The 25881-nt window shown below is 46.8% G+C and overlaps 1 protein-coding gene across 2 annotated transcripts in view; it reads right to left on the minus strand.

The window, feature by feature from the left end:
* The window catches only part of LOC138529147 (phospholipase A2 inhibitor and Ly6/PLAUR domain-containing protein-like), a 156027-nt gene that overhangs the window by 4499 nt on the left and 125647 nt on the right, over positions 1-25881 (minus strand). Inside the window, exon 6 of one of the 2 annotated variants that reach the window (XM_069640816.1) lies at positions 10902-10977. The exons of the other annotated variant lie outside the window; for it this stretch is intronic. Coding sequence (XP_069496917.1) covers positions 10923-10977 — 55 coding nt within the window. The 3' untranslated portion in view covers positions 10902-10922. The remainder of the gene's footprint in view (positions 1-10901; positions 10978-25881) is intronic. 2 annotated transcript variants of the gene reach the window in all.

Here is a 25881-nt window from a genome sequence, read left to right on the forward strand (position 1 = left end):
TTATTACTCGTCACAGAGTAAAGGGATTCATGTTGATAGAAATCTGCCAGGTATTACTCTTTAAATGTTGGCGGTGTCAAAGCTGTACGTTTTGACTTTTAAATCATTTGAAAATTGGAAACATTAGACCACAGGAGTGAACAAGAGTAATAATGAACATGGTCATTTTTATGGAGAATAGTGCTTGACTTCCTGGACTCAGACTTAAACATAAGCATCGGCAAAGCCAAAAGGCCTTGGATTTTAAATTTAGTGTTCCTGGGTCTTGGGTGCAGGGCAGCTTTTACGAAAATAACCATAGCAGTAACAATAACAATATAGTGAATCACAAAAGTGAAGAACACATCAAAGTACCAAGCAGCTAGGACGCAAACCATGCTTTTGAAAGCATCATCCACAAATGAATCCCCATCTTACAATGTTCCACTTTTCTGACAAAATGGCCACTGCTGTAACACAAATTTCACTAAGATATGAATGTTCTGCACCATGGAGCGATTGACTGGCAGCAGGGCCACTCTTTAATGTATATCTTCGAAAGCTGAGGCAGATAACTAAAACTCTCTCGAGCCACAGATAATAAACTGAATCAAAAAAGCCATTGACATATGCATGTAAAATAAGCGAGATACAGGCCTTCTGGTTGAGTAGGGCACCAAAGTTCTGCTTATTTGCGTGCTCTACATGTACACAAATACCTGACACAAATAAGAAAAAGAGCAAAGGGTGCACCTACCTCAACTCTTGATGGGATAGCTCATTGCCCATATATAATCCTTCGAGCTCCATTATGCCACCTAGCACTAATTGCTCTGGACTGTCCAGTATTTGGAGACTGGGAGACACCAACTATGTTTTCAGCTTTAGTTAACAAGCATTGGAAGAGTCCATAGTTCTGGCTTTGTTATAGTAGAAAGTAATCATTTTATTCCCTGTGGGGGCCATTACAAAATATCTTACCCTGTACATTTACAAAGCCAGATACATTTGGATTTGCACAATGTTTAAACATTTTTGTGAGAATTGTCTTAATGGAATGCAATAGGGTGACAGTGGCCTGGATACAAATCATACATAATAACCCCACCACTAGCAGATTTCTGATGAATCACAAAGCAGAATGTCACATTGCACTCCAATGTGCAACAAACTATTTAAAAAGAAACAGCTTAATATAGCAATTCCAACAGTTTAGGGTGCAGGGGAGGAATTACTGCCCTGACACTAAGCTTTCAGTCAATATCAAAAACAAAAAGAGCCCAATCTATGAGTTCTCCCATCCCTTGCACACCATTAAAGACTAAAAAAAGCCTAAGTAAATATATGTATAGTGTTAAGAAAAGATCCATAATTCATGCAAAAGAAACAATGTATTATTGAATATTATTATTATTAGCAATAATAATAATATTAGATGTTCAGCAATCAAATACAAAATCAATATCCAATTTGAAGTTGTGAAGTAAGCTCAACTTGTTTCGGGGAACCATTAGCCTTCTTCAGGTGCTGAACTGAAAACACTGAAGGAACAAAATATACCTGATCAGTCATTCTTAATACATACAATTTACATCTGCACCACAATATGATGATATGATATGGTATTTATAACGCGTCTATACACAAGTGTTTCAAGGCGCGACGAGGCAAGGGAAGGGGAACAAAGGGAAGACAGACAACGATCCTACTAGGCCAGGTGACATTCAGATTGCGCAAGTGCATGGGAAGGGGAAAGGGAAAAGTGCGGGGGGGGGAGTGCAGTACAATGGATAGTACAATAAAATAAGATAAATAAAACGGCCAGCAGGTGGCAGTGTATGGTAAGTGTAGAACATAAGTGCTGGTAGGGGGGCTGTAAGGATACAGAAAAACAGTCCCCAAGTGCAGGGGTTGCCAGGGAGGCAGTGCAGGTGGCGGGCCTGGCCCAAGATCAGAAGGGAGGCCAGGTATCCAGTGCAGTATCTGTCAGGAAAATCAGCAGGGGAGAGGGGGAGTGAAAGCAGAAGCAAAGAGGAAGGTGTTGAGGTGCTTCCGGAACCGGAGATGGTTCTCCTAAAGTTTCAGGGAGGCAGGAAGGCTGTTCCAGAGGGAGGCCCCTGCTGAAGAGAGAGATCTACCACCAACTCGTTGCTTGGAGAAGCGACTGACCCTGAGGGAGTTGGAGCAGGAAGAGCGGAGAGGTCGAGAAGTAAGATATTTAGGAAGAGAGAGTTGAATGTATTTCGGCCCCAGACCCCAGAAGGCCTTGTGGACAATGCAGAGGGTTTTGAACTTAATCCTTGCAGCCACTGGGAGCCAGTGCAGAGATTTCAGTCCTGGAGAGATACGATCCCTGGGCTTGAGGCCAAGGAAAAGTCTTGCAGTCCTGTTCTGGATAAGTTGCAGAGGGCGGAGAGTAGAAGCAGGCAGATTTAGAAAGAGGCTGTTACAGTAGTCCAGCTTAGAGAGAACCAGGGCTCTGGAGACAGTGAGCTTCTGGGGGAAGGAGAGGAAAGGAAGAATACCTCTGAGGAGGTGCAGCTGGTAATTCGACTTCTTAGAGACATCAGAGATGTGAGGGGAGAAGGAATGAATGTGGAATCGAAGATGACCCCGAGGTTTTTAGCCATGCAGGTGGGAGCGGGAAGAGGGCAAAGGGAGGCCGGCCAGAGAGCTGCAGGGAAGGAGGGAGTTGGTGTGCCGATGAGCAGAATCTCAGTCTTACTGGCATTAAGGCAGAGGTCATTGGTGGCACACCACTCCTGGATGGCAGACAGACAGTCAGAGATGAGGGAAGGAGAGGCGGGGGCCGAGGGTAGCCTGAAAATGAGCTGAGTATCGTCCGCATAACACTGAAAGTTGGGGCAGAGAGTGGCAATGCGGTGGGCAAGGAGTGCCAGGTATTGGTTGAACAACTAGGGAGAGAGGTTAGATCCCTGGGGGACACCACAGGTAGAGACAAAGATATCGGAGGAAAGACCCCAGTTGAACCTGGGAGGGTCGGTCGGAGAGGAAGGAAGTCAACCACGCCAGAGCCTGACCAGTGATACTCAGGTTATAACGTGGACGGTTGAGCAGCATGGCATGAGTGTCAAAGGCAGAGGAGAGATCAAGTAATATGAGAAAACAAGGGGTGTTAGAGTCAAGGTTTGAGAGCAGGTCTTCACGGAAGTTCCGTAGAGCAGTTTCCGTGCTTCTGGCAGCTCTGAAGCCAGACTGATGGTCATGAAGACAACCAACAGATTCAGTGTGGAGATTGAGCTGGAAGATAGCCAGTTTCTCCAGGAGGTTGCCCAGGAAGGGGGTGGTGGATATTGGGCGATAGTTAGCCAGGCAGGAGAGGGTCGGCAGAGGGTTTCTTAAGAAGAGGATGCATAAGGGAGTGCTTCAGGGGGGATGGGAAGACTCCCGTGGTGAAGGAGTGATTGCAGAAATCAGCCAGGGCAGGAGCCAGGGAGTCGATGTGGTCCTTGATAGTTTTGGAGGAACAGGGGTGAACCTGTTTCTACAACACTTTCATAGATCGGACTTATCTAGAAACCTCGCCTGCGGAGAACAGGGGAAAGGCAGAGAAGGAGGGAGTTGAGGTGGCTGCAGAGAGGACAGGGGAGGAGCAGAGAGTGGGAGGAGGCGGGGGATAGGAGGAGAGAGAGGACAGGATGTCGTGAGTTTTAGAGATGAAGTGAGAAGCCAGTGCCGTACAGAGGGCCTGGGAGGGGACAGGGGAGGTAGAGACTGCGGCAGGATTGGGCAGTTCCTTGCAGATTTTAAGGAGTTCGGCTGAGTTGTTTGATGCCGCAGAGACGCGGGCTTGGATATGGGCTCTCTTCTTGGTTAGGACAGAGAGCCGGTATTGTCTTTGGAGCAGGCAGCAGGCCAGTTTGTCAGAGGATGAACACGAAGCACGCCATTTCCTCTCGGCCACCCTGCACTTGTGTTTTAGGGTGACGAGGTCCGAGTCGTACCATAAGTTGCACTTGGCTTTGGACTTCAGGCGGATTCTCATGACCGGGGCAAGGATACCAAGAGTATCAGATATAGGAGAGTGGAGCATTGAGAGGGCTGTGTCAGGGTGAGAGTCAGCCAAAGGGGGAGGAGGAGGTGAGAAGGTGGCGGCGAAAGCCTCAACTGACACGCTCTTCATGGGTTGGATGACCGAGAAGGTGGGCGGCAGTGCTGGAGGTGGCTTGGCCTGGAGGGTAGGGAGGGTGAGGTGAGAGGAGAGGAGAAAGTGATCACCCCAGGAGAGAGGAGTGGAGAGAGGGACAGAGAGGGGAAGGTCTGAGGAGATCAGGACATCCAGAGTGTGTCCTGCAGAATGAATTGGGCCAGAGCGGAGAATAGTGAGTGCGAGAGAGTCGCAAAGGTCGCAAAAGAGTCCAGACGGAGGACAGGGGGCAACCAGGTGGATGTTGAAGTCTCCAAGAAGGAGGAGTTGAGCGGTTGAGGCCAGGAGTGAGGAGGAGAGGTCCGCCCACTCAGAGAGGAAGGAGGAGATCTGACCAGGTGGCTGATAGATAGTAGCCACAGTAAGGGAATGGCTAGGGGAGAGAGAGAGCCTGCAGACGAGGCATTCAAAGGAGGAATAGACCTGCGTGGGAGTGACAGAGGCAGGAATCCACTCGGGGAAGGTCAGGGTTACACCCCCTCCAGGGCGGTTGGGTTTAGGCGTGGAGAGGATCTTGTAGCCAAGAGGTAGGAGCATTACCTGCATGCCTTGGGTTCACAGACCTATGTCATACTAAATGGGTAGTCTACTGAATCACCTAAAATGCATGTGACCATCACAACACCCTTGCTTGTGCCTATAACCCATAAGTCACCCAATAAGTGAACCAACTTAGACACCTCTTTTGTTCTCAAAGCGAGTTCTAAATATGATATGGTATGATATGGCATTTATAACGCGCCTATACACAAGTGTCTCAAGGCGCGACGAGGCAAGGGAGGGGGAACAAAGGGAGGACAGACAACGATCTTACTAGGCCAGGTGACATTCAGATCGCGCAAGTGCAAGAGAAGGGGGAAAGGGAAAAGTGCGTGGGGGAAGGGAGAGGGGAAGTGCAGTACATGGGATAGTAGAATAAATAAGATAAATAAAAAGCGTCCAGCTGGTGGCAAGTGCAAGTTAAGTGCAGACATAGGTGCTGGTAGGGGGACTGTAGGGATACAGAAAACAGTCCCCAGGTGCAGGGGTTGCCAGGGAGGCAGTGCGGGTGTGCAACTGGCGAGGCCTGGGCCCGAGATCAGAAAAGGGTGGCCAGGTATCCAGTGCAGTTTCAGCCAGGAGTTCAGCAGGGGAGAGAGGGAGAGAAAGCAGAAGCAAAGAGAAATGATTTGAGGTGCTTCCGGAACCGGAGATGGTTCTCCTCAAGTTAATAAAATGAAGCATGCATAGACACGTCTTTCCATGAGTGGATTAGTGATAAGACCAAGACATTTCTCAAACGCTTTCCCAATTACTCCAGTCTTCTACGGGCTTCCAAAGATCCCTACACACAATACAACTCCCCCATTAAGACCTATTGTTATGGGTACTGAGAGTATTTTTGACTCTCTGGCCCTATATGTGGAAACAATATTGCAACCACCGGTGCTGGCAATACCGACATACTTACGAGACATGACAGACTTCCTTGATGGCATTAAGAAAATTGATAATCTAAATCAAGAGTACATCCTTTTCTTTTAAGATGGTCTGGGAAGCTGACCCTCTCAAATCAGTATATCCATCATATATTTGGAATTTGGAGGGGTAGTAAACAAGAACTCACAACCTTTTTCGATTACCCTAACTATGTGTATTCACACATTAAATTCACCTTGGAGATCGGTGAACCTAGCTTGCATTTTTTAGATGTATAATTGACAATTGTAGAAGGGAAGTTTTTTACAACTTCATACCAGAAGCCGACAGACAGGAACAACTTACTAGACTATGCTAGCTTCCATCATAGAGCCATGACCAACAGTCTTCCGTATAGTAAAATGTTGAGACTGAAAAGGATCATCACGAATCCTGAGACATTTGACACAGAATGTTACCACTTGAAAGACTGCTTTAGAAAGAGAGGATATCCTGAGGAGGTAATGAGGGATGCAGCCTCCAGAGCAAGACAGATTCCAACAGAAACCCTACTGAGACCAAAACAGAGGGAAAATGACTCTCCACCCCTGTATGCCTCGAAGTTTTCTCAACAGATTTCAGATTGGCAAAATCGTGAAGAAGAATTGGAATATTTTGCATCATGATCCCCAACTGCTTAAAATGTTTCCAAAATCACCAATGATGGCATATAAATGTGGTACCAATTTAAGAGACAAATTGGTGTGTGCTGAAAAACTTCCTAGGAATAGACAAGGAGTACTGAGCACTCACAAGAAGGGAACTTTTCCCTGTCTAGGATGCAATAACTGCAGTAATGTTATAAAAAGTCAGTCAGACCATCAGGCACCCACACACAGGAAAAGAGATCCAATTACGTGACTACTCCACATTCATGGCCACAGGTGTCATTTACACTATCAAATGCCCATGCAGCCTGCTTTATGTTGGCCAAACGACAAGGATGGCAAGAGAGAGATGGCTGGGACACAAATCAAATGTCCGTACGTGCAACATGAAATCACCAGTTGCCCTTCATTTCAGCACTAAACGCCAAACAGTCGCACACATGCAGTTTAAAATTGTGAGGTGGTTAATACATGCTTACTCCAAAGGGAAATGGTTTGGATACATCTATTGGACACGGTATACCCAAAAGGCATGAACAATGATTTCTGTTGAAATTGATTCACTTGAATATCTGTTTGCAGGTGGGAACATTTGGGGTCTCTCGTAATGTTGTGAGGTATCTTTGAAAGAATGTCCTCCCCTTGTCTGGGTGACACCTGAAACCAACATTCCTTGTGGGCAGGTGTTTTACATGTTTGGAAATATTTTGATTTTTCTGACAAAACGGCTATAGACTAGTTTCTTACTGTTAATTTAGAGTGATGAATGCTGCCTAAACTAGGTCCTTTTTATATTTATCCATGCTATGTGACCCCTAGTGGGTCTCCTATATCAGTAGCACTTTAATCAGTTATTCACAATTATGGTGATTGATTTACTCTTTGGGCTGGATGTTTTGGGTTCTTTTTTTCTTTTTCACGTTTTCACTTTTTTTTCTTTAAGTCTCTTCGTATATCGACTACATAGAATCTGATTTTGAGGGACATGCTTGTATCCGGACTTCACTCCTTTGAAGACTTGATAGGAGAATAATACTAATGGTTGTAGGACTAATGGGCATAGGGCATACATAGTCTATAATGGAAGTTGAGACATTTACCTGACTATACAGTGAACTGCGGTCACGTGAGCGCTATCAGGTGATTGCTATCACGTGATTGCTATCACGTGATTGCTGTCATGTGATGTGAGAAAAGTCTCTATTACAACATTTGGGGCTATGCACGCACAACAGCCAGCCAGTTCTTGGGTCCCATCAGTGGTGTACATAAGCTTTGTATATTCGGACGTGGAATGCCCGTTGAACAAAGAGGGTAAGGTCTGTAGCTAGCGAAAAGTTTATTCTATTAGTGGGCAGAGCATTTGTAGGTACAGCGCTATCGATATTTACAGCGGCTCTGTTTGATCTCTTACAGACTATTTGAAAAAGCTTTCCTCTCGACTTTGAGTAGATGTTTATAGTTCATGAATATTCCTTGGAAGACTACAAACGTGTAACTACCACGCGAGGTCAAGGTAGGCTAATACACTTGATCGTAATGTAGAAACCCCCTCCATGTTATTTTTATCATTGGGATGCCGTCTCTTTGAAGTGGCTGAGAACCATTACTGTGTGTCTGGAATAAGAAGGTGATCTATATGGTCACGACCATAATCATTACTGGGGATTCTCCAATCCTAATGGATATAGGTATACCTAATTAGAATTTGGCTATTTTATTCCTACCTAGATGGATTGTAAACTAGACAGGTTACTCTCCCTTTTCCTCATTTTCTTTACTATGCTTGCTTCATTTGGTTCTATATAGAACTCTCTTTGAGAACCCCTTGAGGTGTCTAAGTTGGTTCACTTATTGGGTGACTTATGGCTTATAAGAATGACCAAGGGTGTTGTGATGGCCATATGAATTTTAGGTGATTCCCTGTTGATCTGGAGACTGGGGACTACCCATTTAGTATGACATTAGTCTGTGAACCCAAGGCATGCTGGTAATGCTCTACTCTAACTATTGTGGTGGTGATGTATGGCTTTAAATTGTATGCATTAAGAATTACTGATAAGGTATATTTTGTTCCTTCATTGTTGTCAATACCTGATGTTGGTTTCCACTGGTTTCCTCCACGATAAGGTGTAAATACTGGAAACCAAACCAAAGACTAGAGCCCGAGGTTCTGTCCGAACACTATCGAGTCCCCAGTCTGAGGCGCGATCCACAGCAGTCAACAGTGAGAAGCTTTACCTTTAGGTATCTGGCTTGGATTAGGTTGTCCTATAACAGAAAGGTTAGATTTAGAACTCTGTTCTCTGTGTTTATTCTTCCCCTCCCTCAGCCAGCCCTTAAGTGAGATACTTACAGTATTAGAGTGTGGATGTATGTTAGGAAGACTAGATGAAAAAGGAAGGGATTATAGGTAGGAATCACTTGGAGGGGGAGCATGGAATAGGAAGGTAAAAATAAAGGCATGCTCTATTAGGGTATGAAAAGAAAGATAATAGTCTCTCTGTGAGAACTAGGCAAGGTTCTCCTAACTGTCCCCTGTCCCTATCTAGTCAAATAACTTACTTGAATAACGCAGGACTGAGAGCCGGATTTTGGTCTGGCATGGAGCGTGAAGAAAAAGTGGTTCGTGAGGACAGCAAGGCATAGAGGCCACTTGAGAAGTTGATCGAATGCACGTTTCCTTGTGCGTCTGATCTTTATAATTGCGACCCGGAAGTACCCCAGTGACTTCCAGGTTGTGAGAGGGACTTTGGCATGGGAGAACTGTTTTGAGCCTTGAGTACAGGCGCTAGGTTCCGCGACGCTGCGGTCACTTCCACGTCAGTGCCCTTTCGGGGAGGAGGTTGGTCTCTGCCCTCCACGACAACAATGGTGCCTCCTGAGTCGGGAGTGAGGAGCCCAGCACAGGTGGGAGTCTACGCCAACATGTGTGGGCCCTTGTCATGTTCTGTCTGGGCCACTGCAGTGATTCCGGACCCAAGGTGGGTGCGTTCCTAACAAGTGGTTTCAGTTCAGCTCCTGAAGAAGGTGAGTGGTTCTCCGAAATGCATTGAGCTTACTTCACAACTTCAAATTGAACATTGATTTTGTATTTGATTGCTGAATATCTAATATTCAATAATAAATTGTTTAATCTGCATGAATGATGTATCTTTTCTTAACAATTACACGGCCACGAAGTGGCCGTGTAGTTATGGTTAAGTTGCTGTTTCCATAGGAAGAGCACTTTTTGGGCGGCTTATAACTTCGCTCCCCCTGGTCGAATCCTCACCAGACTTTGCAAAAAAAGTATATGGGCGACTCTGAATTGTTCTGCAAAGATGGAAGATGTTTGGTGCAGGGGATCAAAGGTTATAGGGGGGTTCCCAAAACGTCTTTTTTTTCCCATAGACTGAATGGGGGAAAAGCTTTGCGCACGGCTACATGTCAAACTACTGGACGGATTTTGACGAAATCTGCGGCAGGTACAGGGGCTTGGTCCAGAAAGCGAGCTTTTGTAAATTTGGTGACCTTCCGTGCAGTACTTTCCATTAAAATTATCAAAAAGTTGGTCTGAAAAAATTAGTGATATTTATGTCCGCTCCGCGGTCACACTTCCCTATTCGGTCCACGAACAAGATGCCGATTGGCTAAGGGGCTGGCGTCATGACCGCGGACACGTGACGTCTCTGCCCATTGTCTGCTGCGAGACGTGTTCTGCGACAGATTGTTTGGATGCGCCCGACATTTTGGATCCGCCGAAAGCGGAGCAACAACCAGCGTACACATGCTCTATTTATAAAACTCTTTTGCTGTGTCACAGTGCATTGGGAAAAGTTCAGACAGGAACACATGGGTGATCAATGCATTTGTTCTGGGGTTCGGTCTTTATGATGTAATTTCTGTGGACACCTTGTACGCACAGAAAATGTAGGGTGTAATAACGATAGCACTTCAGTCCATGCAGTGGACAGGAAACTTGTGACTGTTGAAAGCACACGTGTAGTGGTAGCCAACATTGAAATTGGCAACATGCCGTGAATGCATTACTTTTCCGATGGCTATTATTATATTCATTAGTACGCCGCCATGGGTGTCCAATGCTACAGTGGTTGTGGCCAGGGCCTAGAGTCTTGGATGCATGGCCGTCGGCCGAAGGCCATGCACCCAAGAACAAAGTTATAAGTACTAGACGTGCAAGCCACTGCACACCCATCCCATGTAAGATCTATGGACATACAGCTAGGAGTGAAGTCTCTGGCCAGAAGCACTGAAGGATACCACACCTACAGAAAAAAAACCACTACCACACATCACTGAGGTGTTTGTGGAGAGACCCTGCATTCTTGGGTGCATGGTCAAAACCCATGCACCCAAGACTGAAGTCATAAGCAGTGCACTTACAAGTCAATATGGGTGTGGTGTAATGCCCTAGTTGTGTTGATGCCCTAGTGTCTTAGCTTCATGGCTGCAGTCGACGGTCCGAAAATAAAATTTATAAGTAGCTAATTTACAAGGACCATGGTTTTGACATGCAGTGATGGTTGTGGCTAGGAAGTATACTCCTTGTACCTTGGACGTAAGGTGTAGGTGGTAGGTTACACACCGAAGATGCAAGGGCCAGCCTACATGCACTGCAGTATATTAGTACCATACATTAGACGTGTAGATTCGCATGTGTAGCAAATGACTGCCAATATACTTACTCCTTACTTTGTTCAGAATGGTCATACAATTTTTACATGCTTATCGTACTTGGCGGAAGTATCCTTTTTTCCATTTCTGTGATAAAAGAAAAAGGTATATTAGTCTTTGTATTTTTTGAAAATTTACTACATTGCATAATAGACAGTTTACCTTTTTATTTTTACCCTCATATTTAGTTTACAAACCAGTATACTGTGCATTGTGCTCAGTTTCTGTGTTTGCTTTTCTAATCCTTGGGTCTGGGAAAAAAAAATCCTTGTCGGATTAAATAAAACCTTCATTTACTATGGTACTAACAACTTCCTTGTTTCCTTTGAGTGTTTCCTTCATCTTTCTGATTAATGGTATGTTTGTTGCCTTTCTGCCGATTTTTAACAACAGCATACCTGTAAGCGTATTCTAACTGTGCATTTGTTCCTACAGATTTGTGAGATTCATTCATTTGTGTCATTCTTACATCCTCTTGGGTAGTTAGATACCTCTTGGCGTATTCTAACTGTTTGTAGTCTTTCACATAATTATTTGACAATCTTGAAGTACACATTATTTCGTACATTTTGGATTTAAGAACAATAAATACGCATTTGCTAGGTTAGCTGTCAATCTCTGCTTCAGAGTAATGGTGCTATCATTACATTCGAACCATCCACAATTCTTTTTAATGTATGCAGTGTAGTGACCTGCATTGGTTGTAGCTCCTGCATGGTAGATGATACCTACTGTTTTAAAGGTTTTCTTTCCAAGTGACACTTGCCCGTGTGTGAATCCAGTCAGTTTGCAGTTGTTTTTGGTGCCATCTGCATTATAACGTAGCAGCATAAGTATTATGTAGGCACTATGTGATTGTATCAATAAGGTGGAGCGATTGTCTGAATTTCAAATAGTACATAATCTGCCATGGTTTGCATTTTGTACAAGTTGCTGAAATGGAATGCTCTCACAATTTGGTATGGAAACATACACAAATCGCTTATTTGGGATTTCTTCCTGTATCACTTTGCTACAGAAAGTGCATGTATGTTTCCACATGTACGAAATCTGGAAGATTTCATTTACAGGTATGCTCTTGTTTTCCAATACTAATAGTATGTACATTAGAAATTCTTGTGGATCTTCTTGTGAGTTCATAGTGAATCTCACCATTCCAGCACAGTCGTCCAATTGTTGCCTTACTCCATGAACACTGTATGTGTTGTCAGGATTGCTTGTTGCATTTCTATGCAGCATGAACATTTGCAAACACAATTGGTCTGTACTGTGCAGGTAAATATTGTTAACAATTGGTGGCAATTGAAATAGAATATTCATTGCTACATTTGCATAGCAATTTACCCCACTTTCATTTGCAAATTTAAAGGGATAAGCAAGTTATGTATCTGAGTGCATTTTTCGGATTTTCTGTTGCTTCTTTGCTGACGTTCCTGGTTTACATTCCCTAATAGGTTCTTCTATGTTTGCGGTAATTGATGAAACTTTACCTTCTTTTCTTTTCTTTGCGGAATTTGCTGTTGGATTTTGTTGCATTTCTGTTTCATTTAGTTTTCTTTTACCACGTTTTACTTTATCTGGAATAGGGTATTGTGTCAGATGAGGGGTGTACAGTGCACACAATCTATTGCATTCTAGAATGCAAGGAATATCAGCTTTGACTTTTATTGCATCAAAGTTCATTAGCAATAGACCGTCAAGTGTACGTAAGTGTGATAATGCAACATAGCTCATGCCTTCCTTAAAGACTGCGTTTCCTATATCTATCAATGCTTTGTCTAGGGTAAGACCTTGGGATTTATGAATGGTAACTGCATATGCAAGAGTTAGAGAAAATTGCTCTCTACGTACATACATGTCTTTCAAGAGAAGGAATTGAGCGCCCTATCCTTTTCACTTCTGAAACTTTATCAAAGCGAATATTGACAAACTGAATGTTGCTATCACGTGGGTATGTTTGAAAGCCAACAACTGTGCCCAGTGCTCCATTAACTAGCCCTTGCTCTATGCCAAGGTTACGTTTAAGCATTTCTCTACAATTTAAAGATAATTTCAATATTTTTTCCAACCCAGCTGTGTTGGAGATTGAATTTTCTAAACTATTTAGGGGCCGATTCATGGAACAAACGTGCACCGAAAATCTTGGCACAAGCGCAAAAAAAACAGGCGCACGCGTGCGATTCATGGAAGTCCCTGCGCGTGTTTTCCTCGGGATGTGCGCCAAACCCGTGCATGGCGCACACGTCACTGCAACATCCCGAACGGCGTGCGCGACTCATGGAATCGAATAGGGCAAAGCCGCGCACAGCCAAAGACACGCACAAGCTGAAACACGCCCGCCACATGAAGGCAGGCGGTAGCGTCCCTGCGCATTACAAAAGTGGCAATATACAGCAATGATGAATGTCCCATACTGCGATTGGGCCTGTGCGAGCAGGGCACGTGTATTTCGGGGTTTCGCGGGAAGTTTCACACGCGATTGAGCGGGGTATGTGTATTTTGGGGGTGCGTGGGAAGTTTCACACGCGATTGAGCGGGGTACGTGTATTTCGGGGGTGCGTGGGAAGTTTTACACGCGATTGAGCGGGGTATGTGTATTTCGGGGGTGTGTGGGAAGTTTCACACGCGATTGAGCGGGGTACGTGTATTTCGGGGATGCGCGGGAAGTTTTACACGCGATTGAGCGGGGTATGTGTATTTTGGGGGTGCACGGGAAGTTTCACACGCGATTGTGCGGGGTACGTGTATTTTGGGGGTGCGCGGGAAGTTTCACACGCGATAGTACATGGTACCACTCACCGTCTGCATGTAGAAGAACGCGTCGCCAACACCCACCCGCTGTGAAGTAATAGCGTGTGAACCCCAACGCCTGGAAAACACACGCACCGCACCCCACGGAAAGCACGTACAGAGCAATGGAAATCCACGTGGGATCTTCAAGCCCTGCCAGGGCAACACCCTTTCGCGATACGTCACAGACGCGCTTACGCGTAAAGGGCCTTTGGTCCAATGAAATCGCGTATGCGTGCAGACGCGCTTACGTGCTAAGGGCCTTTCCTCGAATTACACGCTGACGTGCAATTTTTTCACGTGCCAAATCACTCCGTATCAAGCTGGCGATGCGAAAACACACGCAAGACCACGCTCCTGCCCAAAAGGCCGAATCACTGCCCCCCAGAGCCCCGAGCACGCTCCCACCTGCCATCTGCTGCTGCCTGACTGCCTGCTGCCCTCGTGCCCTGCGATTTGGTGCCTGCACATCAGCCATCTGCAGGGGTCCAGTTGCGGTGCCCACCCCTGCTGGAACAGAAGACTCCTGACTGGGATACCATCGCTCCACAGCCCAGCCCCAGGACCCAGTTGCCCACTCACGCCTGCCTCAGGGGTCGCCATGCCTGGGCAAACACCATCTGAGACCACTGGCGACCCCAGCCAGAGGGGCAGAGGGCCACCAGCTTCAGTCAGAAGGAAGTTGGTGTCCTGGTGGAGCTTGTCCTGAGGCATTATGATGTCCTCTTCGGATCATCACACGCCGACAAGGAAGGACGGGACAGGATCTGGGATGACTTTGTGGTTGCCATCAACACGGAGGGGGTGGCAACCCGCAACATCAAGCAAGTCAAGAAGCGCTGGGAGGACTTGAGGTCTAGGACCCTCATAAAGGCCCGGTGCCTCGTGGAGGGGGGCTGGGGCAGCATGAGTACCATCCAGATGAGGGTCCTGGAACGCGTACGCCCAGCGCTCCATGCCCAGATCCTTGAGAGGCAGAGCGGTAAGTGGCCAAGCATTGCTTAGCGAGACAGGGCATGTTGCAGTGTGCTTGCCTGTATGTGTGACATAGGCCATGTACGCATGTGTGTGTGCAGGGACATCATGGTCATGCGTGTGAGACCAGTAATGTGTGAACCACACGGTTGGTGCATGTGTTTAAATGCAACATGGGGAGCCCTATGCGGAATGGACACATGAGAGCATGCCAGTCTCTGTTCCTGGACATGGGTGGGGGTGAGGGATGGGTGCTGATGCCATGTACATGTATGGTGTCCATGTCTGTGTGTCTGACCTGCATGTCTGACTTGTGAATGCCATGGATGCATGACACATGTCTGTGACAATGTTCAGATTCACTGATGCAGCCTAGTTATCCTTGCATCCACTGTGGGGTGTACGAGGCCAGATGGATGAAACTACGGTGCAGTGTGTGCATGTAATAGGCATGACCCATGATGCATGTGAGTTCCAAAACAACATTGTATGCTTCAAGAGTCCCTTGGACATGTATGCTAATGTCCATAGCATGTGCCATGCCTGTTACTGCATGTGTTTTGCCTGCACTGACCCATGTGTTGTGGAGGGACATGATGGAAGTGATCTTTGACAGTGCCACTCATCTGCTATTGCTTCCTGTCTAGGGGACCATTGTACAGTACCCTGATGCTTGTGTTCTATGTCTCCCTCTACACAGCGCCAAGTGAAGAAGAGGGCGGAGATGGCGCTGTGGAGCAAAGCGGCGGGGATGCCCCCACGGCTGCAGCGGAAGGGATGGGTGAGCCCCCACAGGTGCTTGCAATGGCACAAGACGGTGTGGAGCCATCCAGGTTGGTGGTTTCCACAAAGGAGGAGGAGGACGCTACTGAGCTGCACATGGGGCCTGGTGGGGGCATCCCTGCTGGTGCAAGTGGTGCAGTCCAGGGGCAGGAGGCAGCACAGGTCGCTGTGGAGGGGCCTGTGCATGTCACTGTCCCGGACACTGTGACTGCACCACCATGCACCAGCAGGGATGCCCCATCCCAGGCCCGTCCGCAGGTAGGGGAGATGTCCATGTCATCTGACTCCCCTCCACCTGCGGACGAGGGGACCCCTGGCCGTATGGAGAAGGTCCTGATTTGTGTCGCGTTGCGCACGGGTGTCATTTGTGATGACGTGCGTGCTTCCCGGGGGGAGCACGCACGTCATCACGAAGAGCAACGTGCCAACGTGGCCCAGTTGGGAGCGGCCATGGTCAGGGGTTTCGTACCTGTGTCGGCCACTCTGGCGACCCTCTCCTCCTCTGTGGAGGCTATGCGCCAGTCGTTCTCCATGCCGTCTTCCGGCCCAGATGCTACCAGGGCCCCCTGTGGACCTGCCCCGACCAACGCAGCCAACTAGGTGGGGATCCCATCCCTGCCACAGTCGGGAGTGAGAGGTCCAGCAGGGGTGGACACACCAGCAACTGGACCCCAGCAGATGGAGGATGTGATGGCATCATCGAGCAGGGCACGTGCATGACGGCGTCGGTGGATTCCATCAGCTTGGATGCCGTCATGCTGGCAGAGGCAGTTGCGTCAGAGGCAGCGGCAGGCTCGACGTGGGAGGCATCATGGCTCGGGGCCAACAACATCAGGGGGGCAGGCATCGGCCGGAGGGCAGGAGAACCCTGGAATGGGAGTGTCTTCCGTGTGGGAGCGGTTGGGCCAGCAGATAGGTGCGGAGCGGCGGCGGGCGGAGGAGGAACGGCTCACAATGGTCAGGGCGGAGAACTCAATGCGGAGGGCGCTGAGGCGGGCTGAGTGCCTCGAGGGTATTCTCAGGGAGTTGGAGCTGGACACCGCATTATCCCTGCGAGACCTCGGGCCAGGGAACATGCCCGCCTCCAAGCCATTGAACAGAAGTTTGATGATACCCTGGCCCATGACATCAACCAGTGAGCCGTCGGACTAGCCCGACGCCTTTGCATATAGTTATTTAGGTTTAGGTTTCATTTCTATTATTAAGATTTGGAGTCCACGGACTTTGCTCCACTTTTTGTATATAGTCGTATTTTAGATAAGGTTCTTGGTAGGTTTCATTTGCTTTTGGGATAATGGACCCTTCAGACTTTTGTTTTCAATTTTCAGGACATGTGTATATACTTTCTTTTAGTCATATTCACATGGAGTAATGTTTTTTTATGCTTTCCATCTTTGGATTTCGTTCTATGGACTTTGGGGATGCACCACTTATATTTTTTCATGTTTTGGATTTCTTTTCTTGCTTGGATTTGACTTTCTTTTTCTTATTTCAAAAATGATTTCTTCATTTGCATGTGTGCTTTTCATTTTGACATTTGTTATACTTTTTAATACATTTCTTTATTCAACATTATTGGTGTGGTGTACAGTGATGATTTTGGTGCATGTCTCCATGAGCATTGGCACAGTCATGTGTTGTAACTGTGTGGCTCTGTAGGACATTTGCTGATGGGCATGCTGGTTCTTTTCAGACTATCATGGAATGGGTGATTTACTAGGGAGTGGGTGCAGTGGTTCGTTGGGTGTTTGCACTGGGGGGTAGAGGGGTGGGATTTGGGTTGGCATTAGGGCCATGGGTCTGTATAGTCATGGCGAGGTGTTTGGGGGACATGTGTGGGGGCCTGCTGGCAGGTGCCCCTGACTGCTGGGGATGGGGGTGCAGGGGGACATGAGTGGGGGCCTGCTGGCAGGTGCCCCTGACTGCTGGGGGTGGGGGTGCAGGGGGACATGAGTGGGACATGAGTGGGGGCCTGCTGGAAGGTGCCCCTGACTGCTGGGGGTGGGAGTGCAGGTGGACATGAGTGGGGGCCTGCTGGCAGGTGCCCCTAACTGTTGGGGGTGGGGGTGTAGGGGGACATGAGTGGGACATGAGTGGGGGCCTGCTGGCAGGTGCCCTGCGCTGCTGGGGGGTGGGGGTGCAGGGGGTCATGCGTTGGTGATCAGTAGTGCAAGCTGACATGTGGCTTGGCTGGGGGGCATGCCCATGGTGGATGGGCTGCCTGCGGGACATGTCCAGGGTTGCGGGGTAGTCCCCTGTGGTGTGGGCTGCCTGCAGGGGCCGTGGAGGGTGAAGAGGGGACACCTGGGAGGACCCACACTGCCAATTCACGTGTAGGACTCCCCGGCACCCCCGAAATACACGTACCCTGCTGAAATCGCGTGTGGAAGTTCCTGCGCACCCCGAAATACACTTACCCTGGTGTAATCGCGTGTGGAAGTTCCTGCGCACCCCGAAATACATGTACCCTGATGGAATCGCGTGTGGAAGTTCCCGCGCATCCCGAAATACACGTAACCTGCTGAAATCGCGTGTGGAAGTTCCCGCGCACATCGGAATAAACGTACCCTGCTGAAATCGCGTGTGGAAGTTCCCGCGCACCCCGAAATACACGTACCCTGCTGAAATCGCGTGTGAAACTTCCCGCGCAACCCCGAAATACACGTAACCAGGCCAATCGCATGTAAGACTTCCCGCGCACCCCTGAAATACACATACCCAGGCCAATCGCGTGTAGGACTTCCTGCGCACCCCTGAAATACATGTACCCCTGCCAATCGCGTGTAGGACTTCCCGCAAACCCTAGTAATACACGTACCCAGGCCAATCGCGTGTAAGACTTCCCGCGCACCTCTGAAATACACGTACCCAGGCCAATCGCGTGTAGGACTTCCCACGAACCCCAGTAATACACGCTCCCCGCTCTGCGTTTGCTGCAGCCCTTTGCGCTGGATTGAGGATTTTGATGGCTTTTCCTTGCGCTAGGGGCGTTCTTGGGGGCGTAACTGGCGCTGCTGCATGGTCGCTGCGCCACTCTGCGCCACGGCTGGTGATGGATGTTGAAATCCATGAATACGCTGTGCGCGGGAATGGATTTTAGCGCACGTGGCTGGCGCAGACTATCGCACGCGCACACTGTGCGCCAGCCGTGTGCGCCACTTGTGCGCTGAATTCTATGAATTACCCCCTTTGTCTTGTTGTGGCTTGCTCACACATGGGTACTGTCATACCATGTACGTCTAGTTTGTCTGTGGCGCTAATTTCTATTATTGGCTGAATTTCTTTATTTAACATTGTTTCATTGAATTTGAAACAACTTGAAAGAGTTGGCATTAAGGCCATACAATTGACATTTTTGTGCGCTATTTGCTCCATAACATCAGTTGCACATGCATTATCACCATAAAGTGCATGTATGTGCCGGTTTTTCAATACAACTTGTGCTTTTTGCGATAATACACCAACTCTAATACATTTTAAGATGTTGGCACAAGTGAGATCTGCAGATTGCTGCATGTTCTCAGTTAATTCTCTGTATTGGAAATGTTGCCAAAGGTTAACATTACCTATGCTACCAACAGTTTTCCGGCAGGGTTTGTGGCTGAAGGTTTTAAAAATCGGTTCACCTTTCACTGGTGTCAATTGTAGAAGATCTCCGAAAACGATAATTTGTTTCCCTGCAAAGAGTTCTTCGTTGTTACTTTTAAGTACTTCTTGCAATCTAAGATGAATCAAAGCCAACATTAGGTTGGAGACCATGCTCACTTCATCTATTAGTAGCATTTTCATTTGTTTCAATACTCTGCGTAATTCCATTGCAGCTTCTGCAGAAAGTTTGTAGTAGTCTAATTGATGCTCTACTGGAAGCAGTAGTAATCAGTGTAAAGTGACACCGCCTATGTTGTAGGCAGCTATACCTGTGGGGGCCGTTACAACAGCTGACAGTTTGTTGTTTGTCAATTGTTGGAGGAACTTGCTGATGATCTTGATTAAGAATGTTTTCCCTGATCCAGCTTCACCACTGACGTTCAACAGTATAGGTTTGTAATTTCGGTAGGTACATTCTTTATTTTCGTGCTGTACACCATGTACAATTTGTTTTGTTAGGTCTTCATAAATGGTGCGCTGATCATTGTTACGTTTTCCTTGTTGTACAGTTAAGTCTTCTGTATCTTCTTGATACTGATACATGGTGTTTTCTACTTCTGCCATAGCTACTTCACCCTAATTTGCTATTAGTGGTTGTCCTAGTGGTTCTTGACTTCCTGTTAAAGAAGGTTGACTACTGTCGGAAGAGTCCTTATCTTGTTGGGCCTGAAGTTCTTCTTCCTGTTGCTGCTCATTGTGTAACATTGTTTTGTACTGCGTAAAGTTCACATCAGTGATAGCGCTTTCATTTGCTTTGAAAGCATCTTCATAGCAATCATAGTTATCTAGTATCTCTTCCTCTTTTCTCCATGGTGTGAAAAGTTGTAACAAAGACATGTAATATAATTCTTTCTGTTGGGGAGTTTTTAATGACAATTTAACATGATTAATTAATCTTCGTTTGGTAAGTTTCACTAGGCTCCCTTCACAATCGGTCACTCTATATCTACGTTTGCTTTCATCGGGTTTTACATTATTTTTGTATGCAAAGTTTTGAGCAATGCGGTGTAGACACATGCTTTCCAGAGTGCTACTCCTGTTCGGATAGTATGTGTCCAGTAAATTGTTTTTTAGAATGTCTTGGCTGTTGGGATCATTTCTGGCAATTATTTCTATGTCCTCATATGATTTTAGCACTCTTTTTCTAGATTTTGCAGGACCAAGACTGATTAACAAGGGGGGTCCTGGGAGTCTCTCTGCCAGACATTAGTCCTGGTTACGAGAGACTTACCCAGAGTCTTTAGCTCACTATCTTTCACAAAGAAGAAATATCCCAACCATATCAGTCTTTGTCCTGCCCTGGGGCAGTCCAGCACCGAAATGCTAGGCAATTCTCCTCTGAACAAGAATACCAACAGAAACCCCAGACACGTGTTTCAGTCTGGTTGGACCTCATCAGTAGGGTGGATCTGTGCCTCTCTAAGAATAGTGAGCAAGGGGTCCACGTCTGGATTCCCCTAGTAACTTAGGGTGAGACCCAAAGTTACTTAAATATGCAGATTAACAAGGGGGGTCCTGGGAGTCCCTCTGCCAGACATTAGACCTGGTTACGAGAGACTTACCCAGAGTCTTTAGCTCACTATCTTTCACAAAGAAGAAATATCCCAACCATGTCAGTCTTTGTCCTGCCCTGGGGCAGTCCAGCACCGAAATGCTAGGCAATTCTCCTCTGAACAAGAGTACCAACAGAAACCCCAGACACGTGTTTCAGTCTGGTTGGACCTCATCAGTAGGGTGGATCTGTGCCTCTCTAAGAATAGTGAGCAAGGGGTCCACGTCTGGAATCCCCTAGTAACTTAGGGTGAGACCAAAAGTTACTTAAATATGCAGATTAACAAGGGGGGTCCTGGGAGTCCCTCTGCCAGACATTAGTCCTGGTTACGAGAGACTTACCCAGAGTCTTTAGCTCACTATCTTTCACAGAGAAGAAATATCCCAAACATATCAGTCTTTGTCCTGCTCTGGGGCAGTACAGCACCGAAATGCTAGGCAATTCTCCTCTGAACAAGAATACCAACAGAAACCCCAGACACGTGTTTCAGTCTGGTTGGACCTCATCAGTAGGGTGGATCTGTGCCTCTCTAAGAATAGTGAGCAAGGGGTCCACGTCTGGATTCCCCATGTAATTTAGGGTGAGACCCAAAGTTACTTAAATATGCCCCAGGGCAGGACAAAGACTGATATGTTTGGGATATTTCTTCTCTGTGAAAGATAGTGAGCTAAAGACTCTGGGTAAGTCTCTCGTAACCAGGACTAATGTCTGGCAGAGGGACTCCCATGACCCCCCTTGTTAATTTGCTTATTTAAGTAACTTTGGGTCTCACCTAAGTTACTAGGGGAATCCAGACGTGGACCCCTTGCTCACTAGTCTTAGAGAGGCACAGATCCACCCTACTGATGAGGTCCAACCAGACTGAAACACGTGTCTCGGGTTTCTGTTGGTACTCTTGTTCAGAGGAGAATTGCCTAGCATTTCGGTGCTGGACTGCCCCAGGGCAGGACAAAGACTGATATGTTTGGGATATTTCTTCTCTGTGAAAGATAGTGAGCTAAAGACTCTGGGTAAGTCTCTCCTAACCAGGACTAATGTCTGGCAGAGGGACTCCCAGGACCCCCCTTGTTAATTTGCATATTTAAGTAACTTTGGGTCTCACCCTAAGTTACTAGGGGAATCCAGACGTGGACCCCTTGCTCACTATTCTTAGAGAGGCACAGATCCACCCTACTGATGAGGTCCAACCAGACTGAAAAACGTGTCTGGGGTTTCTGTTGGTACTCTTGTTCAGAGGAGAATTGCCTAGCATTTCGGTGCTGGACTGCCCCAGGGCAGGACAACGACTGATATGTTTGGGATATTTCTTCTCTGTGAAAGATAGTGAGCTAAAGACTCTGGGTAAGTCTCTCGTAACCAGGACTAATGTCTGGCAGAGGGACTCCCAGGACCCCCCTTGTTAATTTGCATATTTAAGTAACTTTGGGTCTCATCCTAAGTTACTAGGGGAATCCAGACGTGGACCCCTTGCTCACTATTCTTAGAGAGGCACAGATCCACCCTACTGATGAGGTCCAACCAGACTGAAACACGTGTCTGGGGTTTCTGTTGGTACTCTTGTTCAGAGGAGAATTGCCTAGCAATTCGGTGCTGGACTGCCCCAGGGCAGGACAAAGACTGATATGTTTAGGATATTTCTTCTCTGTGAAAGATAGTGAGCTAAAGACTCTGGGTAAGTCTCTCGTAACCAGGACTAATGTCTGGCAGAGGGACTCCCAGGACCCCCCCTTGTTAATTTGCATATTTAAGTAACTTTGGGTCTCACCTAAGTTACTAGGGGAATCCAGACGTGGACCCCTTGCTCACTAGTCTTAGAGAGGCACAGATCCACCCTACTGATGAGGTCCAACCAGACTGAAACACGTGTCTCGGGTTTCTGTTGGTACTCTTGTTCAGAGGAGAATTGCCTAGCATTTCGGTGCTGGACTGCCCCAGGGCAGGACAAAGACTGATATGTTTGGGATATTTCTTCTCTGTGAAAGATAGTGAGCTAAAGACTCTGGGTAAGTCTCTCCTAACCAGGACTAATGTCTGGCAGAGGGACTCCCAGGACCCCCCTTGTTAATTTGCATATTTAAGTAACTTTGGGTCTCACCCTAAGTTACTAGGGGAATCCAGACGTGGACCCCTTGCTCACTATTCTTAGAGAGGCACAGATCCACCCTACTGATGAGGTCCAACCAGACTGAAAAACGTGTCTGGGGTTTCTGTTGGTACTCTTGTTCAGAGGAGAATTGCCTAGCATTTCGGTGCTGGACTGCCCCAGGGCAGGACAACGACTGATATGTTTGGGATATTTCTTCTCTGTGAAAGATAGTGAGCTAAAGACTCTGGGTAAGTCTCTCGTAACCAGGACTAATGTCTGGCAGAGGGACTCCCAGGACCCCCCTTGTTAATTTGCATATTTAAGTAACTTTGGGTCTCATCCTAAGTTACTAGGGGAATCCAGACGTGGACCCCTTGCTCACTATTCTTAGAGAGGCACAGATCCACCCTACTGATGAGGTCCAACCAGACTGAAACACGTGTCTGGGGTTTCTGTTGGTACTCTTGTTCAGAGGAGAATTGCCTAGCAATTCGGTGCTGGACTGCCCCAGGGCAGGACAAAGGCTGATATGTTTAGGATATTTCTTCTCTGTGAAAGATAGTGAGCTAAAGACTCTGGGTAAGTCTCTCGTAACCAGGACTAATGTCTGGCAGAGGGACTCCCAGGACCCCCCCTTGTTAATTTGCATATTTAAGTAACTTTGGGTCTCACCCTAAGTTACTAGGGGAATCCAGACGTGGACCCCTTGCTCACTATTCTTAGAGAGGCACAGATCCACCCTAATGATGAGGTCCAACCAGACTGAAACACGTGTCTGGGGTTTCTGTTGGTACTCTTGTTCAGAGGAGAATTGCCTAGCATTTCGGTGCTGGACTGCCCCAGGGCAGGACAAAGACTGATATGTTTGGGATATTTCTTCTCTGTGAAAGATAGTGAGCTAAAGACTCTGGGTAAGTCTCTCGTAACCAGGACTAATGTCTGGCAGAGGGACTCCCAGGACCCCCCTTGTTAATTTGCATATTTAAGTAACTTTGGGTCTCACCCTAAGTTACTAGGGGAATCCAGACGTGGACCCCTTGCTCACTATTCTTAGAGAGGCACAGATCCACCCTACTGATGCGGTCCAACCAGACTGAAACACATGTCTGGGGTTTCTGTTGGTACTCTTGTTCAGAGGAGAATTGCCTAGCATTTCGGTGCTGGACTGCCCCAGGGCAGGACGAAGACTGATATGTTTGGGATATTTCTTCTCTGTGAAAGATAGTGAGCTAAAGACTCTGGGTAAGTCTCTCGTAACCAGGACTAATGTCTGGCAGAGGGACTCCCAGGACCCCCCTTGTTAATTTGCATATTTAAGTAACTTTGGGTCTCACCCTAAGTTACTAGGGGAATCCAGACGTTGACCCCTTGCTCACTATTCTTAGAGAGGCACAGATCCACCCTACTGATGAGGTCCAACCAGACTGAAACACGTGTCTGGGGTTTCTGTTGGTACTCTTGTTCAGAGGAGAATTGCCTGGCATTTCGGTGCTGGACTGCCCCAGGGCAGGACAAAGACTGATATGTTTGGGATATTTCTTCTCTGTGAAAGATAGTGAGCTAAAGACTCTGGGTAAGTCTCTCGTAACCAGGACTAATGTCTGGCAGAGGGACTCCCAGGACCCCCCTTGTTAATTTGCATATTTAAGTAACTTTGGGTCTCACCCTAAGTTACTAGGGGAATCCAGACGTGGACCCCTTGCTCACTATTCTTAGAGAGGCACAGATCCACCCTACTGATGAGGTCCAACCAGACTGAAACACGTGTCTGGGGTTTCTGTTGGTACTCTTGTTCAGAGGAGAATTGCCTAGCATTTCGGTGCTGGACTGCCCCAGGGCAGGACAAAGACTGATATGTTTGGGATATTTCTTCTCTGTGAAAGATAGTGAGCTAAAGACTCTGGGTAAGTCTCTCCTAACCAGGACTAATGTCTGGCAGAGGGACTCCCAGGACCCCCCTTGTTAAGGACCAAGACTGAGCCATACTATGTTGTCTGATTTTCCATACAAAGCAGTACCGGTTAACCGATCTTCTGCTTCATAGGCGCCACATTCTCTATGAGAGAGCATTTTTATGCCTAGGCTGTACAATTTCTTTGATAATGTTTTGTCTGATGCTAGGTTATCCCAGAGATCTTGAAGCTCTATTTTTTCTGCTTTTGTTAAGTAGGCTGCAACATATCGTGCAACAGCAGTTGAATTGTCTGCAATGTACTGCACATCTATGTTTACATTCCATAAGAGGGCAATGATTGCATTGTAATCATTGATATATTTTGATTCTTCCCTTCTTTTTATGTAATACGTGTTTTTAGGTGATTTACCTTTAACACTATGTCGAACTGAAGACATGAAGTTGTTTACTTCACCTGTTTCTGTAACTGGTCTAGGGAAACCAAAGCAGCCTTTGGTGTAGTATTTACCTTCGTTTTTGTATTTGCGGCGACAATATTTGCCACATTTGTGTCTTTGAAATTGTAAAATCTGCCCATGCAGCTCACTATGTGTCTTTTGTGAAGGGATTTCACAAGTCACATATTTTTGAATAAACTGCAAAACAGTGCTATCACTGTCGTGACCCGATTTCGGTGCACCTTTGACCATAACAGTATGTGAATATGTGGTGCTCCTCTCGCTTGATATTCTTTTCTCAAAAAGAAGTGTTGCACTTCTCCAAGGGGAGGAACAGTTTTATTGCAAATAAAGTGTAGCATGGCAATTTAACGATGATGGAAATTTCTTGACACATTCACTGGATCTAGAGAGCCAAGTTCTCCAGGTGTTAATATATCTATGTTGTATTTTTTGCTGTTTGCTATGCATAGGAACTCATGTAAATCTTCCCATGCATATTCTGCACAATTTAGCGTAACAAACCAAGTCGGCGGTCCCAGGTTTCTGATCATACAACGGACGTCTCCGTGCCGTCGGAACCTGTATTCCTTTGTACCACGCATGTTTGCAAACAAATTTGTTATACTTGATTGTAAAACCTCATCTTTTTCCTGTACTTTTTGTATTAACTGCGTAGCTGACATATTTTGAAAGTGGGTTCCAGATTTAAGAATGTGTGCAACTCCGTAACATAGTGTTGCTAGTTCACTTTCATAGAGTAGGTGGAATATGTATTCCACAGTTTGTCTAAATCTGGGATCTT

Source organism: Ambystoma mexicanum, chromosome 1q (genome assembly GCF_040938575.1).
Source record: "Ambystoma mexicanum isolate Mex_15411 chromosome 1q, UKY_AmexF1_1, whole genome shotgun sequence".
NCBI classification, from domain to species: domain Eukaryota; kingdom Metazoa; phylum Chordata; class Amphibia; order Caudata; family Ambystomatidae; genus Ambystoma; species Ambystoma mexicanum.